We start from the raw sequence: 25,243 nt of genomic DNA on the forward strand, positions 1-25,243 counted from the left end.
TTTTTCATTTCTCTAGCATCCTAGTTAGATATTAGCTTAGTTAACAGCAGTTGTGATGCGAACTACAGTTTCTGGTTGTTTTGTGACACTGAGTAAACTGCATGTACGATTGTGCTTGTTGTACTGATTTTTTTTGGTTTTTAACTGCAGTGAGAAAAGTGTTGCGTAACAGTTGCCTTTTGTAGACCTAGTGCGGCTCGCCGAATGGCTATGATCTTGCTCTGCGGCCCACATGCTGAGTTGAGTTTGAGACCCCTGCTCTAGACAAAGAGATCACGAGCCCACTCCCCTTGCTTGAAAAAACCTGCATTCTGTAAAATTTTATATGCTTTCTAATAATCATCCTTCTGAAAGTCTTTATATGTATAAAACTTGTAAACTAAGCAAGCGGGGGCTAGCTTACTAGGTTTCCTAATAAGCTAGCCCCAACATTTTAGCAAAGGTGATTTCATTTAGCTTCTCTCCTTATCCTAAGCTAAACCATTTCATTTCCCACTGTTGTGGCAGCAAGGATAAGTGTAAACCCTGGAAGATCTGAGAATGTCTTTGATATGTAAAACAACACTTACTGCTACTGTGTTGGGTGTGTAAAACATTTATCACTACTGTGTTATCTTGTAGTCTTGATGTCTAGGAGTGTTTTTCTTTTTAATAGATTCTATATAGATAAATGTTGTAAGCTAATCAGTAAATGACTTTTGTATCATGCTTCCCCTCCTTTTTCCCCCAACCAGTATGTGATCATGTCTATATAACCAGCCTCAGGACTATAATCGAGGCTGCATGATTTGGGTTATTAGCTATACTTCGTGTAAGTCATATCTAGCTGGCTTACTAATAAATCTCCTAAAATTTCTTCCGTATCCTGCCTTGGTGTCTCTATGTAACCCGCAGATTAAAGTACAGCACTTTATAACAACCCCAATAAATTCAATAAAAATAAAATAAAATAATAAAGAATGTGAATCAAATACTAACACTTAGTGAGGAAGTGATAATGCTGACCTCCAAGTCTAAGCATCCGAGTCCTTTTTTTGATATCTGTAGTGATAAATATTAAATGCACAGTTCAATATAAGCCACTCCAGTAGCAACCTTTATAGTCATTTCTTTACACAAAACTCTTGTTGACCTATTGACTATTCTTTACTATAATTCAATTGATAAAAGAGCAGCTTAAAGACAAATTAGGATTTTTAAAAGGTTGTTTATGAAGGCATATTAAGGAACATTAGTCATAGCACAGTACAATCAGCCAAAGTTAACTAGTAGACAGTTTGTCAAAGCAAAAAAAAAAAATTTTTTTTTTTTACCAAAGTCTAATGCTATTGGGGAAAAAATGTCATCAATCTGTCTCAAAATTTGAGTTGATTGTCCCTTAAGAGTGAGCACCCTTTTGACAGCATTAAAGAAGGAAAGCTCCTATAATTTAAGAAAAAATACCTTCCATGCCTTGGACCAGATCAACCAGAACACAGTGCTGAATTTAGCAACTGTTATGCTGCCACCAATATAACAAAGCCCATCTTAGAAGAGGTGAATTATATAACGGATTGGTCTACCTAAAAAGAAGTTCTCAGGTCTCCCTTCAGCATAATACTGCTTGCTGTGAAACGCTGTACCATCTGACCTACAATTCCATGCCCAAGCTCTTTAAAGGTCCCCAGACTCGGGGATATTGATGGATTTCCTCCGCAGAGAGTCCAGTGAAAAGGCCGTTGGAGAAACAGGTCTTGATTCAGGAATATGCTCCATTCTGTATTTTTCAATATATGGTGAAGCTACTTCCCAAACCTGAGAAACAAGGACAAAGCTGAAATGTTGACAACAAAGCATTATCTATACCCAACCAGACACGCAGCTGCTGTCTGCTTGCTTTTTTTTTTTATCCTGTATAAACAGATCTATGCCCTTATGTCAAAAAAATCTTAGGATCAAGCCCAGGACTTAATTGAAAAAATAGCAGAGTTCCAAGGTACATTGAATTCTCAGCCCTGACAGTTCTGCCACACTGAGGTCAGGGGCCTGATCAATGCACCTGGAACCTGACTCTTCAGATTTCCTTGACTTCTCTGGCCTATTTCACCCTGTTAAAAGCTAGCACTGCTCTCCCTTGCTTGAAGACAAAACAGAGGCTTCTGCCTAGCAAAGGAACAGTGCCCCCCCCATGTCTATCCCTACCTCCTCTCCTTGCTTTTATTATAAGACATTTAACACACAATTGGTGCCCATGAGTCTTTGGTTGCATTCAGAGATTCTAAAATACAGAACTCAAAACTTTTCTAAAGTTACCACCAAAGTTTTCAGCTGCTTACTCTTCTAAAGCCCAACAAGTCAAAAAACAAAACCTACAGAATTCAGTGTGAACAGAATTAAGGAAAGTTGCCCAGGGGTCTATGTTGTTTGTGTTTTTTCCTTCCTTCCTTCCTTCCTTCCTTCCTTCCTTCCTTCCTTCCTTCCTTCCCTCCCTCCCTCCTTCCTTCCTTCCTTCCTTCCTTCCTTCCTTCCTTCCTTCCTTCCTTCCTTCCTTCCTTCTTTCCTTCCTTCCTTCCAAGAAAAGGAGGTGGAGGGACACAAAGAGACAGACAGACTGGAAGAGAGAGAGATGAGAAGCATCAATTAGTTGTAGCACCTTAGTTGTTCATTGATTGCTTTCTCACATGTGCCTTGACCTGGGGGCTATAGCAGGGCAAGTGACCCCTTTCTCAAGTCAGCGACCTTGGACTCAACCTTGGGCTTCAAGCCAGCGACCTTTGGGCTCAAGCCAGTGACCATGGGGTCATGTCTATGATCCCACGCTCAAGCTGGCAACCCTGTGTTCAAGCTGCCGAGCCCTCACTCAAGCCAGTGACCTCAGGGTTTGAGCCTGAGTTCTCAGTGTCCCAGGCTGACGCTCTATCCACTGGGCCACCGCCTGGTCAGGCTCTGACTGTGTTTTCTAAAGCAATCCTTGAATGAGAAAAACCACTGGGTTTCCTCATTTGCTCTATTTCCCTGACACATGTGCTCTCTCCCTTGCTACTCAAAGTGGCCTGTGGTCCAGCAGCATCAGCATCACCAGGGACAAGTCAGAACGTCAGCGCCACTCCAGACCTACTGAATCCAAGTCCGCGTGTTAACATCTCCAGGAGAGTCACATGCACATCACAGTGTGAGAAGCAGTGCCTCAGACCCCTGGCTAGTTTTACCTCCACCTGCCAATCTATTCCCTTTCAAGCATGACATCTTCCTTAAGTAAGCTCCTTTTTATCTGATTGCTCCTGACGGTCAAGGAGTGTTTTTTCCCCATTCTCTTGTATCACAATAGGAAATGTATTCTTTCAAAGGCTAACCTCCTTGAACAGATCATCTGCACCCCCAGGTTCACTGCAATTATTTACAATAGCCAAAAAAAAAAAAAAAAAAAAAAAAAAAAGGAAGCAAGTGTCCATTGATGAGAAAATGTGATATATATACATATATAAATGCTATCAAGCTATTGAAAAAAGGAAATCTTGCCATTTGTGAAAACATGGATGAACCTCAAGGGCATGATGCTAAGTGAATTAAGTAAACAAACAAATAAACAAAACACAATACTGCATTATCTCACTTATATGTGGAATTTAAAAAATAAAGTAAAATAACACCAAAGTCAGAGAACAGACAGACAGCTGCTAAAAGTGGGAAGCAGGGGGTAATGAAACGGGCGAAGGGGGTCAAAAGGTACAAACTTGCAATTATAAGATGTATACGGCATGGGGGTGAATGTTCAGCATGGTGACTATAGTTAAAATGCTGCATTGTGTATTTGAAAGTTGCTAAGAGAGTAGATCTTAAAAATTCTCATCACAAGAAAAAATAATCTGTAACTATGTGCAATGATGGATGTTAACTAGACTTACCATGATTGTTTTGCACTATATACAAATACTGAATCATTATGTTGTCCACCAGAAACTAAAATAATGTTTTGTGCCAACTGTGTTTGAATTTCAAAAAGACTAATCTCTCACACTTTTCTCTACTAGCACCGAAGTTGGCAGCAAGCAAGGGGCTCCCCCTCGAAAGACATGGGGCACATTTGAAAATGACAGGCATGAGGATCAAAGGGAAACATTGTTCCCCAAGAGAAGAACAATGATTTCAGGGAAAATCAAGTAATTCTAGGGAACATGTTATGCACAAATTACTACAAAAGGCTTAAAGGACGTTAAAATATATATTTAGGAAATGAGTCGGCATGCTAGACGACTGTCTCTATCAGAGGAGGCTATGAGTCCGTGCAGCCAGAGGAAATTGGCAAAAAGGGAATGGTGTATGCAGTGGGCAGGGCACACTTGAGCACTAAATAGACCCACAGCCTTCTGGAGCAAAAGCCTGGGACTCTGTTTTCTCCTCAGATCTATGCAGGCATTGGGCCAGGCGGTGGGGGTGATGGCGTTAAAGGAAGAGAAAGTACTTTTGAATGAAATAGTATATTCTTGGTGAAGGGGATCCAAGAACCTTTCATGTAATTTTCTCCCCACAAATACTTGTTTCAAAACGCCACTTAAAATTGATTTCAGCTTCCAATCCTTAGTCAATGTTTGGGTGCAACACAGGACACCTACGAGTTTATCAAAGAGCTTCCTGGTGGCTTTGCAAATTGTATAAGTACCTTTGTGTTCATGTCCAAAGAACAGCCAAAAAACAAGAGAATAAGACAACGTTTCTCCATGACCCACTCCACTGTACTTCCCTAGAATGACCCCAACCTAAGAAATAAGCCAGGTCGTCAGCGTACCTTCTGTTCCACCAGCAGCCTGTGTGATGCCTCGATGTCGGGGGCCATGAACCGGTCTTTTAGCCAGGGCCTACGGGGAAGCAAAGCAAACCGTCAGCTGGTCATGGACACCGCCAGGGTTCATGGTTCTGAAGCGGTGTCCCGCCCAGGGACCTGTTTGGCTTTACCTTACTACGGAGCGCACCAGGTCATAGACCTTCTCCAGGGGAGTGGTTGTCCGCAGGGGGCGCAGGAACTCGATGCCCTGGCAGGCTGCCAGGAGCTCGATGGCCAGCACTGAAACGGGAAAGAGGGAGGGGTGACTGGGATAACCTGACTTCCTGCTTGGGGGCTGTCAATGACACCAAAGTTGATGGCCACCTGAGATGTCTCTCTAATGGTGAGAAGGGTGAAACTATCCAGGTAAATGACTCAGTTTTTCCTTCTTGCCTCATCTAATTGAGATGGAAAATATCTATGTCCTATGTCCACCTCTCTGTAAATTTCTATTTGTTTTCCGTCTTGCTCTTTGGGCTGAGGTAGCTGGCATGTAGAACTTCATCAGAGGATTGAAGGAGCAGGTGCATGAGTAAATTTGAATGAGCAAGTTTGGTTGTCCCGGGACTGATTCTACTATATAATGTCCCTTTTGAGCCTTCAAACTCAGAGGCCCCCAAGTCCACTAAAACTAAAACTCTAGAAATTGGTACTTGGATGTCTTGTATTTTCATCTCAATGTATCTCAGAATAATTTATGTGGTATACACACCCCTTCCCTTACTAAACCAATTCTGTACCTCTCCTCCAAGTAGCTGGCCTTATTTGTTGTTGAGACCTTGATCTTAAATACTCCTATGGCCTTCAGACTCAGCTTCGTCCTCCTAGCACTCTACCATCTAGTCAGAATTTTGTTGATAAGTGCTACAAAGAGTTGCCAACGTGTGTCCAATGTCTGCCTCTCCGCTTAGACTCTAATTGCCAGGTGGACAGAGAGAAAGAATGTCTCATTCACTGTTTAATCCAGGGAGAAGTTATCTCTTTCTGAGCTGCTTATGCAATGCAGAATCAATAGGTACTATAATAAGCCGGTACTTATCTTGTTACATTATACCCAGCACTACTGGATTCCAAGATTTGCAGGTATTTGTTTATCGAAATCAAAGCAAACTTAAGTAACAATGAGCATGCTTGAAGTACAATGAGCATGCTTGAGCATGCCAATTCTTTTTTAAATTGCATCTGATATACATGTATAGAACTATACCAGATGAGCTAGAGCTATAATTTGGACCTACAAATTATAGTTTGTATTGTCATGCAAACATTAAACACCAAGTCTGTGCCAGACACTGTTCTAGGTATTCTAGGTTCATCTAGGGATGTGATTGAGACAGCTGAGATCTTAAATACTCTTGATCTTAAATATTTCTTCAAAGCTGCCTCTTCTCCTGCCCATGAAAGGAAAACAAGCACGTGGGAAAGACAAACAAGCCTAAGGATGTCAGGAGTACTAACGCTACTAGGAAAAAGGGAGGTGCCGAGTGGCGGGTGCTGCGTTAGCCGGGGTGAGCAGGGAAGTCAGCCAGGGGGAAATCTGCGCAGCTGTGCAGCAGGAGTGAGGACTGACCCACATGAAGCCCAGGGGGACAGTGTTGCAGGGAGAGAGACCAGTGAGGACACATATAGGTGCTGAGGGAGGGATGTGTCTTTAGCAGGTGCAAGAATAACACTGTGGTTCCAGGGTAGCGACTAGGATGGAGAGAGGTGGCAGCGAGAGCCAGAAGTCAGATCATACCCTGCATGATCCTCGTAGGTGACGGGAATGGGGCTGGGTCTTGTTTTGAGCAACAGGAAGTAATTTCCATATTTTCATCAGGTGGGGTCAAAATTATGTTTTAAGAAGCTGACCCTGGCTATTGCACATGGTGACTGTAGGAGGACAGTGGTGGAAACAAGGAGACCAAGCAGAAGGAGACAGCTTGGTGTCTTTTGAGGGCCAGCTTGAATAGCTGAGGAATTGGATAGAAGATCTGAGAATTGATAAGGGTGACTCTGGTCAGAGGAACATGCTCAGTGGGGAGACCATCTTAAGAATGAACATCACGAAAACACTGTGGTAGACAGATGATAACAAGTGTTGATGAGGATGTGGAGAAATCAGAACTCCCAGACATTGCTGGTAGGAATGTAACACGGTATGGCCACTTTTGGAAAAATAGCTTGGCAGTTCCTTAAAAAGACGTACATAGATCAGCAATTTCACTCCAGACAAATGAAAACATATGTCCTCACAAACTTTCACACAAATGTTCATAGCAACATTATTCATATTAGCCAAAAGGTGGGCCAAACCCAGACATCCTTCAACTGACAAATGGATAAACAAAATGTGATACATCTGTACAATGGAATATTACTTGCTCAGAAAAATGAATGAAGTTCTGACACATGCTACAACAGGGATGAAGTTTAAACCCACTATGCTAGGTGAAAAAAGCTAGTCACACCCTGCCACACACACACATCATATGTTTCCATTCATATGAAATGCCCAGAATAGGCAAACCAACCAAGGTAAAACATTCATCAGTGATTGTCTGTTCCTGGCAGGAAGAGGGGTGGGATAGAGAGAAGGAGGGGAATAACAGCTAAAGGATACAAGGTTCCTTTTGGGGATGATGTAAATGTCCTCATTGATTGTGATAGTGGTCATACAACTCTGTGAATATACTAAACACCACTGAATTATATTTTTTTAAAATGGGTGAAATGCATGGTGAGTAAATTATATCTCAATACAGTTGATCCCTGCCCCCTCCCCCCTTAAAGAATACTTAACTCTGTCACATTTATCTTAAAATAGTGGCGGTGGTTTTTTTGTCAGTCAACTGCTTTTAACACAGTTGCAAAACATTAGGAACTTAGAAAAATAAGTCCTAAAGGAAGGCAATTTCTCTTTAAAAAACAATACAAGCAATAATTAGGAAGGCAGGAAGACGCGGGCCTCACACAGGCTCTACTATGAAGCATCTTTGCCAGAAAGGTTGGAGTTAAAGTTTCTCAACCCTTTAGAGCCAACTGCAACATCCAGAAAATGCCTAGGACAGAGAACAAGTTAAAAGTAACACCACAAAGAAGCTAACAGGCAAGTCTGGAATACCAGTGTCTATCAGAAAACTGATCTAGTCAATGGAATGAAGAGGGGAAAAATGGAGTCAGGACTGTTCTAGACACTGAGTTTGTAAGAACACTAAGATAATGGGGGAATTTGAATATGCACTCAATGGTGAAGCCAAAGCTCATTGTTGGGCATGGTGATGACATTCTGGCGGATAAGCAAGTCTTGATATTTAAGAGTTAAAGTATGCAGGAAGAGAATAATATAACAGGGATTTGTTTGAAAATAACTTGAGTAAAAGCACAGAAAAAAATGCAGCAAATGTGCTGTTGAATCGGGTTGTGATATATGTGAAGTTCATGGTACTAATCTCCCCACTTTTGAATATGTTTTGAAAATGTTGTTTTTTATTATTTTTTTAAATGATAAAGCCAGCAGATGAACCAACAGCGTGGTTCTTAACTGTCAGCAAGCATGAGAACCACCTGGAGGGCTTGTTAAACCGATTCTCTGCTCTCTTCCCTACCTAGTTTCTCATTCTGCAGGTCTGGGGAGGGGCTTGAGAATCCCCCATTCTAACAAGACCCCTGGTGACGCCACTGCTGCCTGTAGGGAGCCCACTTTGGGAACCATGGTGGAGTCGTTTATCCGGGAGGCCCGTCATCCCAGACTGGCTGCAGTTACCTTGTTCCACATGCTCGATGACCCTGAGGGCCTTCCTCGCTGCCCATCCTCCCATGGAGACATGGTCCTCCGTGGCAGCGCTGGTGGAGAGGGAGTCCACAGAGGAGGGGTGGCACAGCGCCTTGCTCTCAGAAACTGCAGAGGTCAGTGTAAGTTAAGTATGCTTTAGCAGGAAAAACCGACAAAATGACACGTGTTTTCCCAAAGCACTCCGTGGCATGGAATACTCACTCCAGGAGTTTTTTGTGGTTATCCAAATACCAGATGGTCCAAAGTTACTCTGGGAAAATAAAGGAGGCGGTTTTTCCCCCCAAAATGAGAAGGACTCTAAAGCTATATAGTGAGTTCTAAGACCCAATAGGAACTCTAATATTACAAAGCCAAGTCAAAAACATTGGAAGCAGTTAGCATGCCAGGGAAACTAAGAGAAAAAGTTGTGTGGCCATTTCCAGGTACTCGAGAACAATTTGACTGGTTATTTCGCCAGAGGTGGCGATATTGGAATCCAGGCGTGGCCTTTGGAGGTGGAGTTTGGACCTACAGACCTTGGGCAAGAAGATTTTAGTAGTTCAGACAGTTCAACAATGACATAAATTATGGTCTGGGTTTTGTCAAGAGCTTGATAACTGCCACAGGTATCTTAGGGAGGGGAGAGGATCCTAGAGATGACCTAGATTGATGTCTCTCAAACTCTTTTGTCCATATGACTCACTAGATTTATTAATATGCAAATGTTGAGTTGTGGGCGGGGCCCAAGTTCTTCTGCTCTAACAAAAGTGATGGCTCTGCTTTATTTTAAGTATCAAGGACCTAGATCACGGAGTTTCCTCACCTAGCGTCAGAAGCCAGGAAAGGTGAAACTCAAGGGGTGTTTCCCCCTCTTTCTGTGATGCTGACTGCGGCTCTGAGTGAAGAGTCCAGTGTTTTCCAGGCTTTCGGGAATCCTGACTGTAGCGATAATCTGGGCTATCACCTTGTCCTGGTTTGCCCGGGACTTTCAGGTATCAGCACGGCAACTCAGGTCCTGGGACCCTAAGCCTGATCCTGACCAGGGGCTGTGGCAAGGCTTGTTCGGAACATAGCATACAGGCGACCGAAACAAGAAAAATGCCAGTTTCTTTATAACAAAAGCAAGCTGAACAACTGCAATGGGCAGCTTGGGAAGGCAAATACATTGAAACCAGGTTCCCAAAGTCCATAATATTCTCTAGAAATCAATTTCTTCTTCCCCCCACCATGGTAATGTGAGAACTTGTTACCCTTTGAAGGTATTTTAATAAGCAGGAAAGTGAGCAAACAGAAGATACTGGACAGAGGAGAAGATAAATTCAGTGGCTTTTTCTTGGTTATTTTGTTGAGCTTAGGTGAGAAAGGGTCAGGAGTAATAGTAATAGCAACTATATTTATTTGGCGCCAGGCACAGTTCTAAAGTTTTACCTGCATTCATTTATTTAATCCTCAAAACAGCCCCACTAAGTAATTTATCATGCCCATTTTACACAGGTGTAAACTCAGGGTCAACAGGATTGAGACTTGTTCCATACCACACTGTAAATGGCAGAGTCAGGATTTGAATCCAGACTCTGCTCTTAATGAGCTACCAGTCTATCCTGCCTCTTAGGTAGACTTACTAGATAAAAATAGAGGATGCTCAGTTAAATATGAATTTCAGATAAAAACAAGTTTTAGTACAGGTATGTCCCAAATAATTCAAATTTGATAAGATATTTTGCATTTCTCTTTGTTAAATTTGGCAAACCTATTTTAGGAGTAAGTATTGATTAAAATGGGATCCTCATTAATTGAAATGAGAGCACAGATTTGGGAGCCAAAATTCCTGGGTTTGAATTTTCTGCTTCTTATTGGCTGTGCAATATTCGGTAAGACACGTAACTTCTCAGATCTTTAAGAATTTATCTAGAAAATGGATGAATAGCACTGCCCCATGCTATTGTGATGATTAAGTGAGTGAATATAAGTGAAGCCCTTAGCATCTCCTTTGTGCCTGGTCCCATCCTGACAAGTTATTGATCTGTCCCTTACAGTGCTGGGCCAGAAATCAGCTATACTGTAAGCATTGTTGCATTTGTAATTATGTGTTTAATGGTTGGTATATCTAATGAAACACATCCAAAGTTTAATTTTTCAGGCCCGTTCAAGTTTCACCATTAACTACAAACTTTTTTGTCTTTTTCTTTCTGACCGTCTTCAAATTAAGCTACCAAGATAAAGTTCCTAGGTGATGTCAGATTGTTTCCCACAGAGAAATTGTGGAAACCTCATTGTTTTCAATCTCACTAGTGTATTATTATGTTTCAGTGTAATATTGTTTAGATTTTGTTTTATATTTTTTCTAAAAAAATATTAAAGAGACAACCTTCTGCATTTGTATTAAGAGAGATAGGGTGCAAATAGAGGTGCTGAAAAAGTTAGATCTCATTCAAAGACAAGATTCGATATTTTGGGATAAAATGGAGAGACCCTTCAATGGAGAGGCTTGCGTTCTGGGAAAGGGGCAGGGTACTTACCCAGGGCTGCGGCTGTGCAGTGGGCTATCATGAATCCAGAGTTCAGACCACCTTCAGCCACCAGGAAGGCAGGAAGCTCGCTGAGGGAGGGGTTACAGAGCCTTTCAATTCTTCTTTCGCTAATCGCAGCAAGTTCATGGACACCAATGGCCAGATAGTCCAGAGCCTGAAAGAGTGTCTCAAATCAGTCGGCCCATATTGGAATATGCTTTCAGGGGCTGCAGCAATTCTCTAAAGCTTACTTTGGCTGGGTATTCACCATGGAAATTTCCTCCAGAAATCGTCTCGCCCCTGCTGGCAAAGACCATCTTTCAAAATAGGTTAAGGCTTTGAACATATCATTCGCTGATTCCTTCAAATATATTGCTTTCCCCAATCTGCTTATTTTTTAACATCGACGTGGCAGCCCTTGTAAAATGTGGGGTGGAGAGAAGGAAAGCCTTTCCACAAGCAGTTGTCAACACACAGGGACAAACACACGAACACAATCTTCAAGAAGACTCAAGTATACCCATTTTGGGGCCAAAGAAGCACAAGGCGTGAAATGCTGTTTTCTCTTGAGATTGGAGATTCTCAGGCTGTGTGAATCTGGTAGCCAGTCTTTGCCCTCAAAAGGTTTCTAACCTGATACTAGGAGCAGAGACCAGGATGCCAATGTAAAAGCAAATCCTATTTCTTCAGTGGCACTGTGAGCTTGTGCTCCATAGAGGAGCCTGCTGAATGGAAGACTTTGCTGATGACCAGCCACCCAAGTGTCTGGAACAATTCTGCAAAAAGTTGTCAACTCTCTACTCAGTGATCCTGTGGCAGCATTCACAGCAAATGGTGGCAATATGTCCTCACAAACCCATGTAGGTCAGAGGCAACTTTGGGCTCTCTGAACATTAGCATCCTCAGAGATGGTTTCATTCCATCATACACTTGACTTAAACCAACAAAGGCAGTAACAGACCCTTCTTCCAGGTTCCAAGGAGCTAATTTTTACCAACCAGACCAAAGAATATCTACTACTTTATTAACTAGGAACTCTCTCTGTGTGAGAGAGGTTCTGACTTCCAAAGACCCGGAGATGCACATGCTACACTATCTTAGTCAAGTCTGGATTTAACACTTCTCCGTGTATGGTAACTGTGAGCACACTGGGCCTCGCTCCTGCTCTTCTCTGTGAACCCACCCCAACCACAGGCCTGCGTCTTCTCTCCGTTCTCTGAATCTGTAAAGCAAGTGATCTCTGCACCACTTAGAACTTAGGCATGTTCTAGTTCTAGTGTTCTCCAGCTCCAAATTTGTTTGTTGGCTATTAGATTATAGTAATTAGAAGTGAACACCCATAATATCCAGCAATTAGGAAATAGATGATCTTTTATCTGCAATAGAAAATTTAGAAACACATTCTTTCAGATAACACGAGTGAGTATCACAGGAGAACTCCGCAAAATTCATCTATTGGAAATTCATCAGCAATTAAAAATCTTTCACTGAGGAAGTAAAGGACTTTTGGCTGAAATTTTTGCTGAGGCAAGTGGTAAGGGGAGAATTTAGTAGGGAATTATTTCCTCCTCCATTCCAATAATTTAATGCTCTCTCTCTCTCTCTCTCTCTCTCTCTCTCAAGATACTCTTGAAGTCTGAATTATGTAAGTGTAGAAGGGACACTTCTGCTCTGCAAGACAGAGAGATGAGCTAAGACTACATGGAGTTCAGGAAAACCACTACATTTGGGACGTGGGGTGATGCAGAGGTGGGTTAGTGGGTTGAGGATTATTTAGTGTGGGTTTGACTGAACTATGTAACAATCTGAGAGGGTGTAAAGCACATGTCCTGAAGGAAGCCCGTCAGAGAGACCCTCAGAAAAGGCGTGTAAGAGACCTCGCACAGTGGCTGTGCACCTGTCTGCTAACCCCGGCCGTGAGCTGCTGGCAGGGTTGCTGACTCTGCACTTTCGCCAGTGTTAAGAACTGAGGCAGACGTGGGTAGGAAAAACAGGGGTTTGACGGTCTCCATAGGCTAGGTATCATCTCTGTGAAGCCAGCGTGACCCCTGACAGAGCACACCAACTTCTGGGGGAACTAAGCCATCACAGAACATTCCATAGCAAAAACAAGATGGCTCTGTGACCCCACAGCAGGAAACAAAGTCGAGCCTCATCCTTGAGAAATGGAAGTGTCCTTATTCGTCTTTGTACAAAGGTGGAGAAACACTGATTTGAGTAATGTCCATGGCAGAAACAAAAGCTCAGGGTGCGGGAAGCCATAACTCTTTGACCAACACTTTGGTAAATATTAAAGGGGTACTTTCTATTTAGTGTGTCATGGCATTTCTAGAACCAGGAAGGCTTGCATAATGCCACCTACCCCAGGTCTCTACAGTCACACCTCTGACATCGGTCATCATCCTTCTACCAACAACCTCAGCAGTGGTTTGAGGGCTGATGTCTTCCTGAAGCCTCTCTGTCAATGCTGGAAGCCCGTCCTTTGATCTTGAATGGGCTAATTTTGAAAGCACGTTAGACTCCGAACCTGAGATTAGGTTGACAGCTGTGCCTCTACCACTTCCTAACTCTGATTTAGGGAAACTCACTTAATTTCTGAGATTCAGGTGCTCAGTTTAAGAAACAGAATAAGCCTGACCAGGCAGTGGCACAGTGGATAGAGTGAAAGACTGGGATGCCGAAGACCCAGGTTCGAGACCCCGAGCTCGCCAGCTTGAGTGCGGGCTCATATGCTTTGAGCAAAGGTCACCAGCTTGGACCCAAGGTCTCTGGCTCAAGCAAGGGGTCTGCTGAAGGCCCGCGGTCAAGGCACATATGAGAAAGCAATCAATGAACAACTAAGGTGTCGCAATGCGCAACGAAAAACTAATGATTGATGCTTCTCATCTTTCCGTTCCTGTCTGTCCCTGTCTATCCATCTCTCTGACTCTCTCCCTGTCTCTGTAAAAAATTTAAAAAAAAAAAGAAAAAGAAAAACGTAACTGAGATGCTACACAAAATGATCAGTCACTTCAGAGTATAAAATTACCAGCTGAGATTCTTAATTACAGATTAATAAACAGTTAAAAGATACAGGATTATCTGTTGCGCTGTTTAGTTCTGTGGTAATTATGTTCTTCACAAATGTGATTGTGTCATTCACCACACCATGAACCTAAAATACAAGATTAAATGAGTTAATACATGGAAGACATTGATAATGGTGTCTGTCACATAGAGTCTGATATGCTTGCCAGAATAGCAAGGATGTTTGAAAGTGAGATTTATTCTTACGGTAGAGTTACTTTGGTAATTCTTCCCCATTGACATTTTGGATCTAGCTAGTTAGAACAGAACTTGCTGAGTACAAGGAAGTGAGGGTATTTCCTCTAGGGCCGTGATGACGAACCTTTTTATAAAAACCACTTACTTTTGCAGTGCTGTTCAACCTGGGCCCTCCCGCCCACTAAGTGGGCATTCCAGCTTTCATGGTGGGCGGTAGTGGAGCAACCAAACGGTGCCACGATTGGCCCTCCGTGAAAGCTGGAATGCCCACTAGTGGGCGGGAGGGAGCAGGTTGAACAGCGCTGCAAAAGTGGGCGGTTTTTATAAAAAGGTTCACCATAAAAGAAAAAAAAAAAAGGTTCGCCATCACGGCTCTAGGGAGAACTCTTTAATATACTGTAGATTGGAATTTGTCACAAGATAAACCAGTGTTGGCAAAAGTAGGTTTATAGATGTGAGTACACGAAACAGTTTATTCTTGCATTATTATTCATTAGTATTGTATTACTTTCCATATAAACAACTGTAAACCTACTTTTGCCCCACCCTGTATCTTTTCATTCTTGAGAAGCATGTAATCTCACATTCAACTAATTGCCACATGTAAACAAACTGTAGCATCTGCAATATAGGATGCCTCATGCTAACCCAAGTCATCTGCATTTTTTATTTAAAGTTAAGCCTCACAGATTCATTTATGATGATTTATGTCTAACCAGTAAATGCAGGTAAGGTATACCGTGATTGGACACTTGAACTTTGATTAGGCTTTCATGGCAACATCCCTGGCCTTCTGGGTCTAATTCTAATTGCTCTAAAGGAGAGCAAGTAAAACTCCACTAACTGGTTAGGATGATGTTATTATTAAGAATTTTTAAAAGTGAAGGCACTAAGATAACACAGCAAGCTGTCTATTAGACTTCTCTACAAGGTTGAGTAAAGCAATTCAAAAGGAAACAACCAGCTTATCTCAGGGAATAGAAATGACAATAATTGGACAAATGGAAGTATGTGGTCTACATAATTTTTAATAGAGACAGTAAAGAAATTTTGATTCTAATTGCCTATGATTTTCTAACACCTTCCTGTTTTTCTACCCACCCCCTCCCCCTGCACTGGGAAAGAGAAAGGAAACTTTATGTTTGTTGGTTTACCTGTGGGCAGCAGCGCAAGGTGTAGGCATCCTGCACACGGTCACAGAACCTGTGACTTTCTGTGGGAGAGTTAGAGGGGATGGCAGGGAACATGGTATCAGTTTTTCCTCCAACAAAACACAGAACCAAATAAGCTCAAGTACATTAACATGCCCAGACCTGCTATTTCTGATGGGTGATGGTCTGAGTCCAAGAGTGACCGAAACCGAAAAGCAACTTCGATTTGCCCAGGATGAGGGCGAAGAGCATGAATGTCTAGAATTAATGAAGGAGAGAAAGTCTGAGTGACTTATATTAGAATGAACTACCATGAATAGTTCAGAACCACCTACAGTGCTGTCAGAGCCCTCAAAAGTCCCACGGGCCCTTAACCACCACTCAGGATTAGAAACTTAACTCCATAAGCAAGATATTCTGTATTGTCTTCATTCTTTCTACTTTAAATATCCAAGTGCAAATCGGTTGTCGAGAATTCAGCTACTGGGAATTCAACTCAAGATACTGGGCTACCCTAAAAAGACTTAGGCTCATAACAGAAGGGAGCGCCATAGTGGCCTAAATTAACTTAGTCATTTTTAGACAGTTTTTCTGTTCTACTAGTAGAAAGGCTTTCAAACTTACTACTTTTTAGGCAAACTACCACTTTTATAGTCCCCTTCGCCCAGTTTTCTAATGGGGACCAACCTGAATTCTATTCTAGTTCTAAAGTGCTGCAAACAGATTCTTAGCACAGCACATAGTTTGATGACAGTCAGATTTAGGTGATCTGGGCCAGGTCACTTAACTCTCAGGGCCAGTGTCCATCTGTAAAATGTGACCGTTTTAAGGGCTGAGCGTAGCAGAATTTAGAGGAAGCTGTAGCAGTACTGGGTACACCATAGGCTCTTGAGTCTTGTCCTTCTTCCCTACCACCCCCCCACCCACCCACCCACATGTCTAAAGACCTCAATCAGCCCGCCCCATGAGCTACGGTTGAGTAAATAGCAACCAAACAGAAGAACCATGCTGACCAGTATCGAAGGCTTTGGTGGTGCCCTTCAGCACCTCAAGGGTCAAGGCCGCCACTATGTCAGCCTGCCGCGCAATAGCACTGGCTCTCTCCACAGCTTCGCAGCCCAGGGAGGTGATCATCTGTGTCCCGTTGATGAGCGCCAGACCCTTTGGGGCAAGGGAGAAAAGCTTCCTACTGTATTTTTGTAACAAGCCTGTGTACAAGTTGATTATCTTTTGCTTCCAGAAGAGACAATTTAGCCAGCCAGTAACCTAAATGATGTTTATTCATGTTTTCTGAAGTGGAAGGCAGTGAAGCTTATTTAGGCACTGGAGGATTAAGTGACATCCTATGTGAAATCATTACTATCAATCTGGCAAATAGAATAGGTGTTGAGTATTCCCATTCCCAAGGCAGCAGAGTAGAGTAGCTCCAGTGGAGAAGGCATATAAAATCTTCAGCTCTTAAGTATGCTGCATCTCTTCTTTAATTTCTCATTATTATAGGCAAGATACCCTAAAACATTTCTGGTCCAACACTCCTGGCTGTCTTAGAGCACCCTAATGGATGCTGGCTTAGAACATCTCTCAGGGGTCCCTGGAAGTCCCAATTGAAAATTTAAGTTCTTAGGTAAGACAACCCCTAAGCAATTAGTGCAGGGGTTCGGAACCTTTTTGGCTGAGAGAGCCATGAATGCCACATATTTTAAAATGTAATTCCATGAGAGCCATACAACGACCCATGTACGTTATGCATTATCCAATAAAAATTTGGTGTTGTCCCCACCCGCAACCATGAACATGAGCGGTAGGAAATGAATGGATTGTAATACATGAGAATGTTTTATATTTTTAACGTTATTATTTTTTTCTTAAAGATTTGTCTGCGAGCCAGATGCAGCCATAAAAAGAGCCACATCTGGCTTGCGAGCCATAGGTTCCCAACCCCTGAATTAGAGCATGGAGAACCTTTTAAATACTTATGGAGGAGCTGTTTCTTTAGTAACCAACTTTCTTTCTTTTTCTTTTAAATTTTATTTAGAAAATTAAATTTAATGGGGTGATATTGATCAATAAGAGTATGTAGGTTTCAGGTAAACAGTTCTCTAGCATTTGAACTGTTGATTATGTTGTATACCCATCACCTAAAGTCAAATCATTTTCCGTCACCGTATATTTGAGCGACCAACTTTTAACAAACACCTGAGCCATGTTTATTTTAAGAAATCACTGGGACTGATATTAGGACTAAAAAGAGTGCATAAATAAAGGCCTGCTGATGTGAATAAACTTTTCTTGAACTTCCTTACCTCTTTTGGTTTCAGAACAATTGGTTTCAGTCCATGGGCTTCTAGAACCTAAAGAATGATTTGAAAACTTAAAATTGCATAGCAAATGAATTACCAATCTATTATAAATTTCACAAGAAACCAAATAAAAGCTTGTTAACCCCAAAGATCTGTCTTATAAAAAATCAGGCCCAGGTGGGTTAGCTCTGCTTATCACCTATGGTCTGTTTTCTAGTCCTGTTTTCTCAGTATGAAAGCACACTTAACTTTCAAATGATTTTTACACTTAAATCAGGGGCTCTAGTGTCTACAGAATTGACCCTAAGTTTTGGTTTCAGGTCCTTTGTGTTAAATGTCCATGTTAGGAATTCACCTTCCTCCTGCTGCTTCCAGAGCACATCTGCACATCTGTACTGTCAGGCTGGGCTTCTGCCTGTCCATCCTCCCTGCTTCCAGAGTTTAACCTAAAATGTCCTCCTGTGTATCTAAACATTGGCAGAATCTCAGAGCAGGGCCTCTCATTTGTGGGCAAATGTCTGAGCACCAGGGAAAGGGGAATTGTTGGCCTAATAGATGGAAGCAGAATCCTGAGGGGAAATGGGCAGAATAATCTTACTCTGAAATAAAAGAAGCAAAAGCAGTCAATGAGTGAAGTTCCCTCTAGGGAAGAAGGAAGACAGGGCCAGCACCATTCACTATATCAACTTCCCAGGTTTATTAGAGTACCTATTGCACATCTAACTCTGTTCTGAGTGTGGAGCTGGGGCCAGGGTTGGAAAAATGGAGACAGACAAGTTCAAGGGCAATTACAGTAGCAGAATGTTCAGTGCTTTGGAGGTAGGCGGTGGGTACAGTTCAGTGGGAAATAATCACATACGTAGCTAGAAGAGCACAAAGGAGGAGCAAAGGAGACTTGGGTGTTGAGAAAAGGGCCAGAGGATCAGAGGGGACTTTCCCAGAGGACTGGTCAGATGAGGGAGCAGGAGAGAATGGAGAAGAGAAGAACGGGCCGGGGCTGATCCCTCTGTCCAGGACACAGCATGTTCCAGCTGCAAGGAGCCTCCAGCTGCTGTGAAGGAGAACCCTGGCAGAAGGCAGGAGGGGTCACATGACAAACTAGACTCCTGTGGGCCACTTTAAGTTTAGACTTTCTCCTAAGGACAATGGAGAGCACTGTAGGTTTTAGCCAGGACCTGCTCAGTTTTGCTGTGTGAAGGTGGTTGGGGGAATATTGCATACAGAGAAGTAATCACAGAGTCTGAATGGGAGAAAGGGGACCTGGATCCCAGATTCCCATAAGGGTCACGTGTTTCCTTAACTTCTCCCTACTCCTTGGTCCTTGACCCTTCGGTTACTGTTCGGGGACCTCCCAACAGTTGATGAGAGATGGCACGTCAAATAATTCTTTGGGCTGCTCTGATGGAATTTGGAGATGAATGAAGAAAATATTAAAGGTTTATCAAAAACAAGCCTGTCTAATTAGACACCAGGTTGGGGACTTGGGGGGAGAATGGAGCCTCCTGCCCGGAGGCCCTAGAAGAAGTGCTGTGACCCCCTGCGCACTACCTGTGAGACCAGCAACTAGGTAAACTGACGACAATGTGTGGCCTTCCAGATAGGCACCAGAAGTGTTTTAGGTGCAGAAGAAATTCTGGGATCAACACTGGCAGCTGTACCTTGTCACCATGGTGATCACCAAGCCCCGAGGCTGACAGTTGGGTATGGAACCTAGTCTGACTTTGACGCTGCAGTTTTCTTATCTATAACGCAGGAGTAACAGAGGCCCCCTTGCTGGGCTGCCGTAAGGATTAAGTGGTACAAAGCACGCCGCACACCCGCTGTCCAGCCCAGGGAAAATCCTACACATGGTTGCTGTAAAAGTCTTACGTATTTAGCGTCGGCCCAGCCACTCTTCGGAGACCACATCTTCCCTTCTCCAATTAGCCCAAGAGCAAGATGGGAGAGTGGAGCAAGGTCTCCGCTGGCACCAACGGTTCCTTTCTCTGGAATGTAGGGCAGGCAGGAGGCTGGGAGGGCAGGAGACACCAGTCACTCCAGGGGAACATCCTTCCAGCCTGCCCCCACTTTGCCTGGAGATCCTCGTTCCCCAGGAGAATCGAGCACCACTTCTTGTACAAATGCCTGGGGGAGGAATACCTCAAGCTCACTCCTCCATATGGGAACTTGCTGCGGTGCTAGAGAAAGAGGTGAAGGGGAGGGAGAGAGAAAGAAAGGCAGGAAGGGAGAAAAAAGGGAGGGCAGGAAGGAAAGAAGACCCTCCCAGGAACCCTCCTGAAGGCCACTTTAAGTTCAGACTTTCTTTAAAGGACAATAGGAAGCTTTACAGGTTTACTCCAGGAAGTGCTCAGACTTGTAGTGTGGAGGTGGCTGGGGGAACACCGTACCCAGAGAAGTAACCACGATGAGCCCGCATGGCAGAAAGGTGATCTGGAAACCAGAGTCCCAGAATTTCTAAAATTCTAACAATGAATCTTAAAGACATGATCAGGAGCTAGCTGGTACTTTGTAGCTTTGTTTCTAAGAACAAAAAGTTAGAAATGATCTAAATACGGAATTAAGAGATTTTCCTATGACCAAAAGTTGTGTGTGGCCATTAAAACCTATTGGAGAATTTTTAAAACATGTAAATATTGACATTAGAAAAGTAATTAGAAAATGTTCCAGGAAGATAAGGTTCAGTAAAGTGTTGGGTTTTCTGGAAAGGTTCAGTAAAGTGTTGGGTTTTCTGGAAATGTTCAGTAAAGTGTTAGTTTTTCATAGTCAATTTAGTCGCTTCTTTTTGCCAGATTCCTAATTGGCCACCTCATCACTGCTTATCAGTCGACATGTACTGTTTTGTAAAAATTCCCAATAAGTTACCAAAAAAGGGGGGGGGGCTTTGTTTTTCTAAGTAAACTCCTAATAACAGTGTTTTTGCAAACTGCTAAATAATGTCAATAGGATAGAGCAGTGCCACCCACAGGCCAGCGTCCAGATCAGAGTTCACCCTGGGGCTTCTCAGAACTCGAGGGCCCCAGAAGTGCCTATAAAGTATACAATAGGCGGGCTCACAGCCAGATTTGTCCTAGCCGGGATTGTAGGGCTGACCAGGAAAAGAGTAGAAATAGGTGTTGGAATCACGACTTGTCTGTTTAGCATAGCCCTATATACTATAGATTGTTTATTCAAATTGCTTTTTTTTTTTTTTTTTTGACAGAGACAGAGAGAGAATCAGAGAGAGGGACAGACAGGGATAGACAGGAAGGGAAAGAGATAAGAAGCATCAATTCTTCATTGCAGCACCTTAGTTGTTCATTGATTGCTTTCTCACATGTGCCTTGACTGGGAGGCTACAGCAGAGCGAGTAACCCCTTGCTCAAGTTAGCAACCTTGGGGCCTCGAACCTGGGTCCTCCGCATCCAAGTCTGATGCTCCATCCACTGCGCCATCTGGTCAGGCTCAAATTGCTTTTTATATTTATGAATATTTATGGCATATCATATTTAGAGCACTTGTGCCCATAGCATGGGGACTTTAACGTATTCCAGTCCATGTGACTGCCAGCCCTCCTTCTCCTCCCATTCCTTCAGCCCAAAGAGTCCCCGAGACTCTGCTGACCTGAATGTTTATCCTTAGCTTTGAAAAAGGGCAATGGCCTCCCAAGCATTTCAAATCTTGTTTCTTTATTTGAGTTTTCCTATCTCAGGAAATAAGCTCCAAATAGTTAAACTGCATCATAGAACTGGCACTAGGTGGCTTCACGATCACAAGCAAGCCTTGACTCTCTTTTCTGTTTCACTTTTGCCAGAAGCTCGATTTCAGTTACTTAGGTCTGGCAATCTTACCACTTGGGGAGCATGAAGATTTCAGATTCCCAGGCACCAACCAGAACTACTGAGTCAGATTTCCAGCTACTTTGGAAATCATTATGCTTCCCAGATGAACTGATGCTACCTCTCTAACCACATTTGGGCATCACTGAATCAAAGTTCTCTCCAGCCCTGAACTTAAGATCAGACTTATGGGGCTGGTTCTAGTATTAAAGATGCCAAATGCAACGTGGAGAATAATGGAGAACTGGGTTTCAAGTACACAGGAGTAAGTGTCTTCACCACACTCCCCCACCCAGCTATTCTCCTTCTTGCCAAGCCCATTTTCCACTCCTCCATTATTTTATGTTGTCTCAACCAATTCCTCATCGTCCCATCAATCAAGTCTACCTCATAGGATATGCCCACCCTCAATGGAAGGTCAGTCAGGAATTCATTACATTACCATTAAATGCTTCAATAACTTGTTTGAGGGTCTCCAGGGAAATGCCACTGTATCCTTTGGCTAAGACATTGATCCTTAAAGCCAAGAGCATCCGACATCTCTCAGGGATTAGTGGTTTCCCAACACCTACAAAAAAATTGAAAAACAGAATCTTTTTGACTTCCTGGCTGCCTCGTCTCTCAAATCTTTCTTCACTTCTTGACTCAAGATAGTTGGACTGCTCTCCCTCCTGACTGACTTACTTCTTCAAGTCCCATCTTCCAGACGAAAGTGAAACCCCAGTCTCGCCTTCTCAGCTTTCCTTCTTGGGACACTCCAGTGAGTCCCCACGCCCCACCCAACGCCCTTAGAATAGCGTCTGGACTCCTCAGCACAAGTTGCCTCACAATCTGATGGGAGCTGATTTCTGATAGACTGTCCCGTGTCACCTCGTCCTGATCAACTTATTCCCTGACTTCCAGACTAATGTTTTTCCCTGAGTGCACCATTCTCTTGGCATGACTGTGCAGGCATTCCTGTCCCAATGCTGTCCCTCTGCCTGGCCCACTTGTTTTCCTGAGAGTCAGCTGGAAGGTGGTCTTGTCTGATGCTGTCTGCTTCCCCCACCCACCCTGAAGTACCCGGTCCTTGGAACGCACCAGCTCTTCTCGGCTGTGCCAGGACACAGTGCACTGTGCTGTTCTGTATTCAGACAATCACAATGTTTGCAATAATTTACCTGAAGAATGTGAACGTACTAGGTTGACCTGGAGTTCCCTGAAAGAGAGAGGGTAAAACCTGTTAGATACCTGGTGGTGAAAATGTTCCCTTATCTGGGGAGGTGAAAGGAGAAACAGTTAAATCTTTGGAGAGGCAAAGCAAGGCAGCATGAGGTAATTTGATGAAACCAGCCCGTCTGCATTCTCAATACCAACTCCTGGGCAGGTTAACTCGAGCCTCCTCCTCATCTGTAAATTGGGGTGGACGTTATTTCCCTTGCTGAAAGCAATCTGGAAAATGGGGGCAGGTGGCATGTGAATGTGTATGCATTTGGTGAGGAGCGCAGGAATCAAACTTACTGTAGCTTATTGATAGGAATTACAGTTCTGGCAAATTTCCCAAAACCCGTTGTAATGCCATAAACAACTAGAATTAAAAAAAAAAAAAAAAAAAACAGACGTTATCTAATTAGATGTGGACTATTTTTTTAAGTCTATAAAAATAATTGTACAACACAAAGGGAGCAAGATACCAGTTTTTTCTTCTATGATGCTATCTATGACTTCCCTGGATTTCTGCACCTTCTTTTCAGCAGTCGAGGTGAGCTAGGAAAACATTGGTCAGAGCTGAGCACGTTGAAGATTTCCACATGTAGCAAAAAAGGTCAGAGGACACCCTTCCCTCGCCCACACCTTTATTTTGTAGCGTCCCTTGCCCAGGTTCACCAGATCCTCCGTGGTCAGGCTGTCCCCGTCCAGGGCGATGTACTGCACAAAGGAAGGGGGTCTTCGTGAGTCTGAGCAGCTCCACTGCTCCAACCAGAGAGGAGGGAAACCTCAAGCAGAACCAAATTTTGACACTGCAGAGAGTTTATCACCACTAATTAATGTGCCAATTTAATAAGCCAGCTTACTTAAGAGGAAGCTGAGTACGGGATGTCAGAAACAGAAAAGCCAATGCCTTTCTGTATGGCCCAGAGCTGGACAGTCCCGTCACAAGGGATAGTGTTTGTGCACAAATTTTACTGGCTCTCCCCCTCCTTTAACGAGGGGGATTTAATTTTCTTAACAAGAAGGGGGTAGTTTGAAGCTCACCTTTTCAGGCTCCCGGTACTTGCTGTATCTGCCGCCAGGTAAAGGAAAGTCCCGGGGAGTGTGGGAGAGCCCCAGCCCCGCCCCGGGCAGGAGGGGCCCGCGCCAAAGGATACAAGTACACTCCTTCTGGTTGCGACGGAATGAAGTCAGGAGACATGGCATCCCCTTCTATGACTGAAACAAGAGTACAAGAAGGACCCCGTCACAGATCCCAGCAGAGAGCCACTTTGGCCTTGCTGGTAAACCAAGGAAGAGCTAGCTCTTCAACTGCCTTTGAATTCTATCGAAACAGCTGCTTTCAAACAACTTCTGATTCTCTCCAGGGCTTTCAGCATCCTTACCATGGAGGAAAGCAAAGGGCCGAGATGTAGGCGTCAGGCACGGCCCCGGGTTTAAATGAAAGTTCAAGATCTAACCCTACCTCTATCCCCATCCCGGCTTTATCTTGTTTTATCTGAACCTCTCTAGCCACTGGCCTCTCATCTGGTGAGTGTCTTTTGAAGGGCAAAGGATCTTCACCTTTCAGTCTATATAGTTACGTAAGACCAAGTGATTCAGTAACGGCAGCAGGATTCGAACCTGCAGTCCTGATTTAAAATCTGATCTTCACTTCTGACTGGCGGCCTGACCCTACCCAAGTGACCGCCTTTCCGAGTCTGTCGCCTTGCTGTGCAAGGCGGTAAGAACCTCACCTTTCTCCTGTGAGAATCTAGGGCACCTAGAAACCTCTCGGCACCTGCACAAATCAGCACATTTTTCCTCATTTTGCACCCTGCCCCCCTGTTCCCCGCAGTGGCGATAACAAGGGAACCTCCCTCCCTCCCAGGGACGCGAGCACTAAGGGGTGCCCCGCTGCATCAGTTCGCGCACTCCCCTCCAGCCACTTCCACAAACTCACCCACTTCCACAAACTCATTGTCCTCTAGGGCCACCTCCAGGGGGTCCTCATTGTCCAGCAGGCCCAGGCCCTTGCAGCGGCGCACGAGAAAGTGCACGTCCTCCGCCGAGGCGAAGCCCCCGTTGTCTGGCTTGTTCTTGATGTAGCGCCGCACGGCCTCGCGGCCCAGCCAGCCCACCGTGAGCTGCGCGTCCGGGCAGGGCACGGCCAGCCACTCTCCGCGCACGTGCACCGTGTACCTGGGCATAGCTCCCTGCTGCTCCTGCAGCCGGGCGAGGCCACCACAACCACCGCGCCTGCTCCTCCGAAGGTGACAGTTACTGGTGACAGTCACCAGGAGGGGAGAGTTTTATGTAAGAGTGGCTACTGAGGTGTGGTGGGCCAGGAGGGCGAGGATGGACTTTCAAAATAGGACACCTCCCTTACCTTTACTCATTCAGGCATTGGACAAATATTTACTAAGGGCCCACGGTGCCCCTTTGGGATTTTGCTGTTGAGCTAGAGGCTGGAAAGGC

The 25,243-nt window shown here is 43.9% G+C and overlaps 1 protein-coding gene across 2 annotated transcripts; it reads right to left on the reverse strand.

The window, feature by feature from the left end:
• Positions 1 to 1,187: 1,187 nt before the first annotated feature.
• Positions 1,188 to 25,030, reverse strand: HAL (histidine ammonia-lyase). Of its 2 annotated transcripts, none has more exons than XM_066262003.1 (20): positions 24,729 to 25,030; positions 23,944 to 24,004; positions 23,831 to 23,858; positions 23,429 to 23,503; positions 23,269 to 23,341; positions 23,096 to 23,162; positions 22,756 to 22,793; positions 22,038 to 22,163; positions 19,650 to 19,789; positions 17,784 to 17,831; positions 16,494 to 16,641; positions 15,643 to 15,738; positions 15,484 to 15,542; positions 14,139 to 14,219; positions 11,317 to 11,382; positions 11,075 to 11,240; positions 8,547 to 8,681; positions 4,933 to 5,041; positions 4,766 to 4,835; positions 1,188 to 1,794 (listed from the first exon to the last, which is right to left on the reverse strand). In XM_066262003.1, exons 1-20 carry the CDS (start codon positions 24,973 to 24,975, stop codon positions 1,654 to 1,656), a joined length of 1,974 nt encoding a protein of 657 aa, XP_066118100.1. In that variant the 5' UTR covers positions 24,976 to 25,030; the 3' UTR covers positions 1,188 to 1,653. The 2 variants fall into 2 exon arrangements, with proteins under 2 accessions (XP_066118100.1, XP_066118110.1); XM_066262013.1 differs by having other exon boundaries at positions 24,711 to 24,731.
• Positions 25,031 to 25,243: the final 213 nt, after the last annotated feature.

The sequence above is a fragment of the Saccopteryx bilineata genome, chromosome 1 (assembly GCF_036850765.1).
Source record: "Saccopteryx bilineata isolate mSacBil1 chromosome 1, mSacBil1_pri_phased_curated, whole genome shotgun sequence".
Lineage (NCBI taxonomy): Eukaryota > Metazoa > Chordata > Mammalia > Chiroptera > Emballonuridae > Saccopteryx > Saccopteryx bilineata.